A 12,854-nucleotide genomic window follows, 5' to 3' on the forward strand; every position below is an offset into this window, starting at 1 on the left:
CTACTCATTTTTCCCTATCTTCCTTTAATATTAATGACATTATGACTGAATCACCAATTTGCTATTTTATTGCTTGTTGCAGAATTTAGTCAAAGGAAACAAAATGCTTCCAAACATTATTTCCAATATGCAATATTTATTAGTAAACAATGTAGCAACAAAGTATTATAAATAGCTATATAATTTAAACAAGTTTTGAAACGCAAGCGTTTTTTATGTATTGTACATGTAAAATGAGGATTGCGTCAAAAAATAACTGAATCTCGTTTTATAAATTTATGACATATTGGTTAAATATCGTTTGATAAAATATTGTAAAAAGGTACATATCAGCAGCTATCTTTCTGTATCAAATGTTAGAGAATTTTTATATTAAAATACACATTTAAATTTGATTAAAAATGTACCAATCCTGTTAGAAAATTATCATCGAACGACTCTGCAACTTTGTTTTGTCAATGTTATAAATTCGACTGTACCAATTTTTCCTTGAAGGCAACTCTATTCAACACACTCTAACTTTGTATATGTTCATCGGAAAATATTAATAATAGCCCCATAACCCACGTGAACGACATAACGTATAGAGGAGTCGATAAGCTTCTTAAAAATAATGCCTCAACGTCTGCACCTTACATGCACCATTTACCTTTGTCGATAACCTGAAACTGAAGGTCTTTACGAGGTGACATTATGTTCATAGAATATTTTATCCTTCTAAAACTTGCTTCTGACTTTTCCATTAGGCAATGGAAAAGTTCCGAACTTTAATTTAATGCGATAGTTTTAAAATTGTGAGTATGTCACCACCATTTAACGTTGCCACTGATGGTCCGACAGATTTTAATTCTTTGCGATATATTCCTTGTGATCTGTTTCCAAAAATATCTCCTAAATACAAACAACATAAGTTACTTAATTTGTCTATAATGTGTTAATAATAAAGAATGAATGTAACAATTTTACGTTACACGTTACCCTACATGTTGCGTTACGCGTTACGTTACGCGTTACGTTACGCGTTAAGTTACACGTCAATTTTTGTTAGTTTTATATAAATTAATATCAGTTTTATATAAATTCCTTGTAGTAATAATAAATACAATAGAAAATGCTGAATTTGTAGTTTAATGACCAGAATACATATTAGACTCATCGTTGGCGTCGAGTATGAGTTTGTTCAAGATTGGTACTCAACAATATGACTAAAAATATCGAAGGGAGTCGTTTAAATATTTTTTCCGCGCTCCTTGTGCGGAATAAATTATTTTCATAGCAAAACGAAAGCGACAATAAAGCGTTTTTAGAAGGAATATAGAAAGCTACAAAGTTCTTTTATTTCAAACGTTAGAGGCATTTTCCCTTGCACTGGGGAGCACTAATATTAAAAATTGAGCGAGGTAGAATAGGTAAAAGACAAGCCTTTATAAATAATTTAACGCCATGGATCTTGTAGACATTTTGTGATTTTCAATGTTCCTCGCCTGAGGAAAAAACTGTGGAAACGCTTTTCTCCTTATTTAAAATGTATTACATTTTTCCCAGAAGGGAATATGATGTCTTTTAATTGAAATTAATTTCTTCTCCTCGGTATTAAAAGCTTAATAAATTTAATATTTCATCTACTAAAAGCTATGCTTAGCCCAAGATTTATGGACCGCACCAATCCAGGTGATCTTCAATTTGTTATGAAACAGCGCTTCCGGTACATCCAGAACAGAATCTTCTAATGAAAAATCGCCAGTAATGATCAAGAAATGCTGATGAACATTTAGAGATAATAATGTAAAACACTGTCATGTATTAATAAGTGTGTTGCCGCTCGCTCAAGTGAAAAATAAATAATTTATTAATAAATGTGTGATTTGTGTTAATATGTAAAAATTTTATGCGTTAATTTATCCGTTATTCTCATCATTAAACGTTTAATATCGCCCCTGAACGCTTACAAGTTGTTCGGCTCCAGTAAAAAAGCAAATTCTTATTCCAATAATAATGAAAATATCATTTACTTTAGTTCCTCGAACTTTATGAGTTGCGATTTCGTTTTATGGGGCCGTATCAAAGACCAGGTTTTTCGGTCTCCGCCCACGGCTATGACCTAAAAAATATCAAGAGCTCGTCGTAACATAACGCGGTCATATTGGAAAATCTGGGGCGTTCGCTTCGGGATCGCACAATGTCCTTAGAGCAACAAGCCCGAACTTATTGGCATTGTCTCTTATAAATTATTAACGACAAAAAGTCTCTGCGACAAAGGCGGATTGCCGCACAAAGGCATTAATTTCGCGAACCGTTATTGTTTTGTCATTTTTGATCGAAATACGTAAAAATACAAGCCGATCGAAATACACGAGCCCTGCTGTCCTATCCATAACAACATGCCATTTAGATTTGATATATTTTCTAACTGATGTCAATTCAATGGTTAACATACCTTTAATTAATACTCAGGCTGGTTTTAATGAATATTTTTAATGAATACTCTGGCTGGTTTAATGAATACTCTGGCTGATTTTAATGAATACTGGTTTTAACGAATACTTTTAATGAATACTCGGCTGGTTTAATGAATACCCTGGCAACGTTACTTCAAAATATAAAGAAAAACTGTAATGAATAACTCAAAACTGATGATTTGGGTAACTGAAAATATTTTGTTTTCTATGGCAACCCTGATATATACAATCAATAACAGACTTGGTGTTTTCTTTAGACATACCATCTTTTAATTAGGAAGCGATATAAAAAAACTTTTTTATTTTCAAGATATAAAAGAAAAATCACTGCTGGTTCCAGTAGACGGAATTTGTATGTATCTTAGAACTAAGTTCAGGCGACTGTTGCTTTCGAGTACATCATTTAATTATGCCATTTTCGTCAACTGAAATATAAATTGCTTATCAGCAATATCCAAATAAAAGATTCTTGAAGAAAACAGGAAAATTACTAAATTTATTACTTCTAATAACGTAGCTTCTATAATTACGGGACGTTTATTTTTAAGAAATAAACGAACAGATTCTGCTTCCCAGAAATTTAAGCTTGGCATTTAGTATTTGCTATTTATAATATTTCGTTTTTAAATATTCATGTTCTTAAAAGGGTTTTAACGAAGTCGTATTTCGTGTTTATAAAATATTTCTCGGCAATTTTCAGTTGCAAAATGTATACCTAAAATATTTACAACGAAGGAAATAGAAAACCCGAAGAGGAATTAAGAAAAATAAGTATAATATATAATTTTCTTACTCTTCGGCTGTCCGCACCACGTAGATGCAATATAAATTACCCATGTGCACAGTTAATGGACTCTGTTGACAAAACAGTATCGGTACCGTATAGAATCGATTCTGTATTGTTTTTAAATAACCGTAATGTCCAATCTTTCACAATACAACGCCATAACATCAAAAATAAAAAGATACGCCTTGAATATCTTAAAATTTCTTGAAAACCTGATGCTGACTGTCGAATCTCAGTTCTCCTGGTCTACTTTGTTAGAAACAGGTCGAAAAAATGTGACGCGAAATAATACCATTCGGAAGATAATCGATTTCTAAGTGAAACCGACACTTACGGCAAAGTGACGCCGGGGCAAACGGCACGGGGGCAGGATTATTGACGTACAATTTAATTACAGTCCAACGGCTTATCCTTACACTCCTCTAGTGTTATTGGGGCCATTCGGGGCTCTTAAATTAGGTCGCAGGATGTTTTTCCTTACCCGAAACCATTAACACTCCGCCTTCTATTGCAGCACTTCCGGAGGAGGGCCCCAAGATATCAGGTGGACGGCCTCGCTATCAGGTCGGCGATACCGTCCGCGTGAAATGTACATCGGGAAGGTCCAAACCGGCCGCGCAGCTCAACTGGATGATCAACGGGGAACCGGCTGACCCCAGCTTCCTGAGAGGACCACAAACTATAATGGCAGGTGAGTGTCGTGTGCGATATGACGTAGACAAACAGCAAACTGTTATGTGACATAGGTTCTAAATTTAACGGGTTTTCAAATATTATCGTTTAAATTAAAAGGTAGAACTCGGATATTCTGCACGAGTTGGCTACGTTGCATTACAGTGCGCGCGCAGTGCGAGATATAACTATCTCTGTCTCTATCTGCCTCCTCTATCTGCCTATCTCTGTCTCTGCCTTCTCTATCTGTCTCTCTGTCTCTATCTCTGTATAACTATCTGTCTGTGGTGGATAAAGCGTTATCTTCAAAACATTATAAATTATCTGAAAAATCAAATATCATTTAATTATTGAAAATTATTCATACCTTTTCCTTTTTTTTTCAAAAACTGTTTTGCACCATTTATTTAATACTGTTTGGTTTGTCTGTCTCCTGTCATAATGTCAGTCAATTCCCTTACACCCTGTATATCCTGTGGTCTAGGTTTTAATCGAGACTAAGTGTTTTTAAGCAAAATATGAACATGTGGCGTAGAAAGTTTTGGTCTTCAACACATAGGGTGTTTAAATGAATAAGAAAAAAACTGTAAATGTTTTTTAATAGTCCTTTCCTTCTGGTTAAATATTTCCAAATGTCTTTATTTCCAAACTGAAGGACCTACTTTTCCCCTGCTGTATTATTCATAACTTAACGCATTTACTTTCTGCTAGCAACGACAGTGACATTACTACTAACTGTAGTTTCTTTGCGTGACAACAGATCCGGCTTACAAATTACGCCGATTTTACCTTTGGTAAGCAGACTAATACTATTTAGATAGCTATCCAATTGCTCATGAAGTATTCCGTAAACTTTCAAAAAAATATACTTCGACAAACACGAGATTATATACTTTAGATTGTACATACTATCTTTGAATTATTTAGTAGACCAGGCAAAAATTGAGTCATAGATTATTTAAAAGCCATACTATTTGCCTGGGAAGAAAATTGTAAGCCAGGTTGTTAATAGTTATTAGATTGTTTATTACTACCAAGAAATATATAAATAAACATAAGGTAATGAAGGTATTTATTCTATTTAGGAATAATTTGATAATTGTATCATTTACTGCCGAAACGAAACACTAAATATTACACGCTACTGAAAATGATTAGCAGTTAAAGTCTATATAGTTCAGTAATTGCTTCCATAACACATCACGCATTGTAGTATTTAAACTACATGCTGCACGTGCAATATCGCGGGTACTGCGGTTCGGGTTTTCCTCGACAAGGTCATAACCTTCATGCGTTGAGTTCATTATATCGGACCTCACAGTCATTAAACAACGTTTCGCATTGTTCTGGAATTAGATTATTGTCTTTGGCTACAATGATTCTTATACAAACGACAACACGTTAATACTATAACCACGATTTCTTGATTCGAATAAGGCATTTTGAAATAAAACAACGTATATCAATCTACCGTCGACAACAGTTGATTAACTGGGACGATGCAGAGTCGGCCTAAGTTTCGCGTAATAATCCCTGATTAATTTTCTGTAACCCATGACTCTTTAGGTTGCTAAATGAAAATTGTTTATTTTCACGTTGTGTATTATTTACATGCGTTATTAGACAATATGTGCAGAAGAAAATTTTTCTTTACTTTTCCAGGTCGAGAAGGATTGGAAACGTCCGAATTGGGCTTAGAGTTCCGCGTGAGACCCAAGCACTTCAAGCGCGGCAACATGAAGCTGAAATGCCTGGCCACCATCGCCACCCTCTACCTAGTCAGCAACGAAGAAAGCGTCGAAGGCGAGAGGCCGCAAAAGGCGTCCGTCCTTGAGAGTCGCGGCACGGCAGCCCCGTCTGGCTCCCGGGCGGATAGGGTTCAAGGTGAGCATGGCTGTATCTCGCTTTGAACAAACACCATTACGCCTATCTCTCAAGGTGTAAGGCAATTTGGCCGATATTCTTACGAGGAGGGCAACGGAATTCTATGATAATTTTATAAAATATGACGCAAAAAACTTGCTACAGAAAATTTGTTCTAAATAGTTTAAAAATTTCGGGAAATTTTGGAAATTCCTAAAAGTTCTGAGTATTCCAAAAAATTTCGAATAATACTGAAAATTTCGAAAATTCCTAAAAATTTTGTTGGTAAAATTTTTTAAAATTCGTGAAAATTTCTAAGAAAAATTACCGAAAATTTGGATATTTCGAATTTTAGTAAATTTGAAAATGCGTTTAAATTTCGAAAATCGAAAACTCCGAATAGTTTGGAAATTTCTAAAAGTTCTGAGTATTCCTAAAAATTTCGAATAATGCTGAAAATTCTGAAAATTCTTGCAAATTTCGAGAATTCCTAAAACGGTTGTAAAATTTTTAAAAATTCGTGAAAGTTCCTAAAATCTAAAATTTTTTCGAAGATTTCTAAAAAAAATTACCGAAAATTTTGAAAATTTGGATAGTTCGATTTTTTTTAGTAAATTTGAAAATGCGTTTAAATATCGAAAATTAGAAACTTCCCGGATATTTTGGAAATTTCTAAGTTCCAAGTATTCCTCAAAATTTTTAATAATACCTAAAAATTTACTCTAATCCCTCCAAATTCTGAATATTGCCTGAAAATTTTGAAAATTCAAGTGAATTTCAAATGTTCCTAAAGATTTTGAAATTTGCAAAAATTTTTAAAATTCGTAAAAATTTCTAAAATCAGAATTTTCTCGAAGATTTCTAAGAAAAATTACCCAAAATTTTGAAAATTTGGAAATTTGGAATGAGTAAATTTGAAAATTCTTTTAAATTTCGAAAATCAATCATTCCGGATATTTTGGAAACTAAAAGTTCTGAGTACTCCTAAAAATTTTGAATAATACCTAAAAATTTACTCATTCCTCTAAATTCTGAATATTGCCTGAAAATTTTGAAAATTCTTGTGAATTTCAAACATTCCTAAAGATTTTGAAATTTGCAAAATTTTTTAAAATTCGTAAAAATTTTTAAAATCCGAATATTCTCGAAGATTTCTAAGAAAAATTATCCAAAATTTGGAATTTTCGAATGTTGGTAAATTTGAAAATCCGTTTAAATTTCGAAAATCAGAAATATTCCGGATATTTTGGAAGTTTATAAAAGTTCTGGGTGTTCCTAAAAATTTTGAATAATGCTTAAAAATTTACTCTAATTCTTCTAAATTCTGAATTTTGCCTGAAAATTTTGTAAATTCTTATGAATTTCAAACATTCCTAAAAATTTTAAAATTTGCAAAAATTTTTTAACTTCGAAATTTTGTAAAAAAAACTTAAAATTCATAAATCCATTTCTTCAAATAAATATTACTGTAGTTATAATATGTCCTTGATTTTATTCTATTAAATTACAAGAACGTAAATCTCTGTTTCTTCCTACATCGAGTTAGAATCTGTAGAAATTTTTGCCCCAAAAAATCCTTAATAATACTTCTGAATATGATCGTACTTGGCCTTAGCGTTGGATTATAAAATAGCGTCCATTTTATTCCGAAGCACTTTCACGAGATCCATCTAACCAATACATTTAATTTTACAATACGTTCACTTACTGTTCTATTAAATACAGAGGAGAGGTTGAAGACACTTTTCTGACCTTCGAGAAGCCTGCTTTAAGTGTTTCTTATTTTTTCTTGACTCCACTCCACGTGTAAGCTTTGGATTTCTTCGGCGGCAGGCGTAAAGCCTCTATACTTGTTTCATGACAGATCTCAGGAAAAGCTCCTGGATATTCCGAATCGTTCCTATTTTCGCTTCTCCGCTTTCTCTCTATAAAAAAAAACACATAGAACAGCTACAATATATTTTATCTGCTCCCACTATAATAAATAGACTATTAATACATTGTTTTTAAGGAGGTAAGTGGCTTTTACCGTAGAAGTGGAAGTTACTATGGACAACGGGAGGTAAGTGAGGTAACTTACCTCCCTAGGGAAAAAAGCGATTTATGAACAAATAAATAGAAATATTCGATTATCATTACATTTTATTAATTATTATGAATGAATATTCATAGTAATTGTACAGTTAGTAACATTTATAAAATCTGGATAATTATTCCCTTCGCGTTTACTAATTGTCACATTTTTCTCAAAATTATTTGACCGCTCCATTTCAGTTACCGGAGGCTCAATATTATCTGATTGATCCATTGATGCGACGTACTACTATAACCTGGAGTTGAAGTGTCATCGTAAAATATCCTGTTGGCTATTTCATTTGTGTTATTTAAATTGTCAGCAACATAATTTTCTGCAATTGTGGCTGCAAATACACAAACTCCTGTATTAGCCAGTAAGGTTGCCGATGTTCTTCAGAATGAATGGCCTGTATATGTTTCAGGATGTTCTAGTTTCAAAAACTGTGCAATTTTATTAGGAATCATAGAAAGGGTATTCTTGCCGACTGGCTGGTTGTAACATCTACCTGCTTGATAGGGTATAAAAAGCGTGAAATTTTAGTTTTAATTTCCAATCTAATCTTGATATATTTGTTGAGAATTTCTAGGTGACGACAAAATCCAAACAACCAAGGCGACTTTGCAAGATTTCGATTAATGTCAAAATGAATTGATTAAGAAATGTCAAAAAATAAAACCTAATCTTTATTTCGCGAATCATGTACAGAACTGTGGGAGCAGATACAATGTTGTTAGCCCTTGCTCCGCTCGGGCGCAAAATCGTCCTCGACTGGTAAATAATACTTACCTCCTTTATGGTGTAAATAACTATTTTTGGGAAGAATTATTACATATACTTGTAGAGTACAAGGTCAAAATTTCCTTATTCATCATCCATCATTAGACAAAAATATCAAGCAATTTATTCACGACCTTATATGTGACATCCTTTCTAATTTACTGTAATGGAGTTCGTCTGGCAACTCACAGAATTATCTTGTGCTCATTTACAGACGCCAACAAAAAAATATGAAACGTAAACAGGCTTTTACCTTATTAATTTTATTATTCTTATTATATATACTCCCATTGAAGAGCTCAGTAATTTGTAACGTTTAGTAAATACACAAAAAGCCCGAGGACCATTTCTTGCGCGCAAGCTTTTTTTTTCATTAATTAATAGGATATGGTATAAAAACCCGTCCGTTATTAACTTACCAAAAGCAAAATCCCCTCGAGATTTTGCTCTCCCCAGGACGGGGAAAAAATAAAGGACGCCAGCGAGGAGTAAGAAATCTGTTTCACTAATCCAATAAGCCAAATGTACCTCTACACATTTTTCTCTGCCGAGGACTTGGAAACCGGGACGGAAATAACTCGCTGTGCAGGTGTAAAGGATTAAATTCTCAAAATTGTTATTGTAAGGCCGAGGTAAAGTGTCTGAAAAATTTACCGGTGGGCTAAATCCGTCAGACATTATATTGCCGGGTCCAAATCCACACAAAATAACAATTTTCTTCCGGTTATGCTCGAAGTACTGATTTAGGCATAGGAATTTTGGAAGTCACGGCAGGGTCGGACTGGGAGAATTGTAACAAAAAAAAATGCTTTTTTTAAATGTGTTTTTTGCACTTTTAGGTCAGGATCTGTATAACCTGATGTGATGTGCAGTTTTGTAGCTTGCTTTTCTGTAACTGATTTGCGTGAAATTATAAAATAATTTATTTTAAACAAAAGAAATTATATAGGAACGATACATTTTCCATTTCCTAAACTAGGAAAATTTTTCTATGCACATAAAAAAAACGTGGGAGTAACTTTTGGCGGTACAATATGTTAAAAAAATTCGAAAAATGTCATATTTTTCTTCCTATTTAATTATGTATCTTTTCCAGAGTTGATTTTAGACGAAAATGGAAAAGGAAAAAAATGATTGCAATTAAATTTTTTACAAATCGAATTAATCATCATCATTATTGTAAAAATCGGAAAAATCGCCGAAAATGGGGTTAAAAACATTACTTTTTTGGGAATTTTTTTGGAGCCTTTAAATTGGGTATAGGACTTTCATACTTGGCTCAAGAAAACTTCTTGTTATGTAGAATCATCACACCAAATTTCATCAAAATCGGTTGGATAGATTTTGCATAATAATTTTGCAATTCAGATTTTGAAATAAAAGAATTGCAAATTTTCAAAATTTTGCACAGCAAAAACTAAGGCCCTTAGATTTTCGAAAATTTAATCACATATATAAGGGCTCTCGAGCTTTCAAACGCTCTTTGAAAAAAATTAGGAGAGCTGTGGAGCTTGTTTAAACATTGGTCGAATGTTTGTACTTATAAACAATTAGAATAACTTTGTGAATATTTAATCAAATCAAATTTTTTGAAGCAGGTTTTAAAAGTTATTGGAAAGACGCTAATTTTAAAAAAATAGATCGATTGGTCAATTAGTTACGTAGTTAACCGTAATTTAACAACACTAAATGTACTGAGACATCCGGGCTAATTTTTCGAAAGTACTTACTAAAATTCGATTCGTGGTCCTCCTTTGGTTTTGATAAAAATTTCAGATTTCAGAAGTTAGATACGGTAATTTCATATCCAACAAAATCGTACTGGTATCAGGTATGCCCCAAGGGTCTCACTTGGAGCCACTGTTTTTCAATACCTTTTTAATGATATTAACGAGTGATTCTCCCATTGCAAATGACCCCACACTGTCTTTATGGAAATGTGAGCTCGGTCAAATTGGTTGAAATTCAATTGAGAAATGTATGAATGCAATCTACTGTTACCAACGGCCAATGTAGCCAGTTTGGTACAAGTCAAAATTGTTATTTGGCAACTTTTCGAAGTCGAAGGTTATTTTTTTTTATAAACATTTCGTAAAAGTTATTGTTTTTATTCCAATATTCTACTCATACTACAGGCACAATCATCGTCATCAGAACTGACTCAGACCGCTATAAGTAGGAATGATTTTTTGATCCAAGTAATGTGGAGACTTTTGGTCAGTACCACAAAACCAACAACTTTCAGCCAATTTGACCTAGCCCACATTTTCATAAAGACAGTGCGAGGTCCTTTTACTGTTCAGTAGGTAGGTACTTTATTGCAAAAACTTTGAAAGGTTTTACCTGGAACCTTGAAACTTGCGGACAAAAAGAATTCAGTCAAGCTGTACTTCCGATTCCAATATCAATTATCCCTCTATATAAAGGAAATTATGCATGCCATTCGACAGAGAATAGTTTTAGCAGGTAATCAAGAAAATAATCAATATTGTACCTTTTCATGAATTTGTTTGTGTTATATTTGATGTATATTTCTGAATGATGGTGTTGGTTGAACAAGTCCTTGGTCCCTTGCCAAATATGCTAAAACAAATACTGAATAAAATAGAACAGGGCGTCTTGAACTTCAAGTATGTAGCAGATCTTTCAGTTATTTATTCCGCCGGACGGTTTGACTAATACCTTAATGAAATTCGGTGTAATAAATGGGAAAGGCAACGTTTGCAGTCTTATATTAAAGCGTCGACAGGAATTCCCGTCATTGTTTCTAGTTTATTAAAGGACGTGAGAAAACCAAATATTTCTCCCAGACTACGTGTTCCCGCAAGTAATAAAAAGAAATATTACTCATTACAATTTTCAAGTGAGGTGGGGCCCCATAAATAACCAAATTTAAATTTCAGATGTACGCCGGAACTTTAGGCGCGAAGACGTGGCCTAAAATTATAATAAATAAAACTGTAAATTTAAATCTCGAGTCCATATGAACTTTTCTTAGGGAGCCCATTTATCTTTCAAAAAATACTTTTATGTGTAATGCCGTGATTATACGCCTCCTTAAGGATACGCCTCGCGGCGCAATCAATACGTCTGTAGCTCCGATTCTAATTGATTTATTACCACCAGACAGCCGCTTTTGTATTCCACCCTTTTATATTATATTTTCGCCACAGGAAAATCTTTTATACGCACCTGCGATATGTCTTAATCCCCAATTTTTTATCGTTACTAATGCGCCATATAGTACAGCGCTTACCAAAAGTAACGGATAAAATCGTCGATAAAAATATTTTAAAAAAATGCTCGGACACGTCGAGTTTTATTTTTTAGAGATGTAATTTATCCACCCCTGCAACCCCCAAATAAATACAAATATAACATAAAATATTTATTCGCTCAATTAAAATTGTGGCGCCCAACGTGGGGCAGCCAAAATAGAAAAACTGTAATAAAAATGGAAACTAAAATCTAATCGTTATAGTGTATAACACATTTCTTACGCAGTATACAGGGTGTGGCGTGTATAATCTATAAAAATTAAACTACAGCTTCCTAACGATATTTGTAATAGAAAAGTCTTATACGAAAAAGTTATATTAATTTACAAAAAAAAAACGCGAAGATAGAACTTTTTCATATAAGACTTTTCTATTACAAGTATTGTTAGGAAGCTGTAGTTTAATTTTTATAGATCATACACGCCACACCATGTATAGACTCCATTAAAGTACTTCACGTTTGTCAGAGACGCGAGCTTTGAGAACGCCGATAGAAAACTGCGAAGTAAAACTTTTACTTGGCATTACTCACGCGGGCGGACACGGGGCTCAAAGGACCTCGTTTCCCAAGATCTCTATTCAAAGGCCTCGCCCTAGTCTCTTCCCACTTTTTGTCTATCGGGTGCACTATCTGTTTCACGTATTGTCTGAACGGGACGTGTCGCTAGCTAAGAGTTACGAGAGAATCGTATTATCTCGCGTTGATAACATTGTCCTAACGTCGGCGAACACGTGTGTCGATGGTATCGCACGGACCCTCGGATGTCGCGCTCTCCTTCCCATTCTGGATACCGTGCATGTCGTAAATTCCGGAGGAAGTGGATGGTGCACTGCAGGAAATTTATTTATGAATACTTTTGGCTCGGTTCCAATAAAACATGTATCCCTGAATTTTTCAGGGCCTGTCTCCGACTGTCGGTTGCTATTTCCAGACGTATTTC

General features: G+C 33.8%; 1 protein-coding gene across 1 annotated transcript in view; it reads left to right on the plus strand.

The window, feature by feature from the left end:
* Window positions 1-12,854, plus strand: part of LOC108912020 — a 239,027-nt gene that overhangs the window by 221,552 nt on the left and 4,621 nt on the right. Inside the window, exons 4-5 of the mRNA XM_018717157.2 lie at window positions 3,761-3,937; window positions 5,581-5,802. Of these exons, the coding sequence (XP_018572673.1) occupies window positions 3,761-3,937; window positions 5,581-5,802 (399 nt within the window). The remainder of the gene's footprint in view (window positions 1-3,760; window positions 3,938-5,580; window positions 5,803-12,854) is intronic.

This window comes from Anoplophora glabripennis, unplaced genomic scaffold (genome assembly GCF_000390285.2).
Source record: "Anoplophora glabripennis isolate ALB-LARVAE unplaced genomic scaffold, Agla_2.0 scaffold88, whole genome shotgun sequence".
Classification (NCBI taxonomy): Eukaryota; Metazoa; Arthropoda; class Insecta; order Coleoptera; family Cerambycidae; genus Anoplophora; species Anoplophora glabripennis.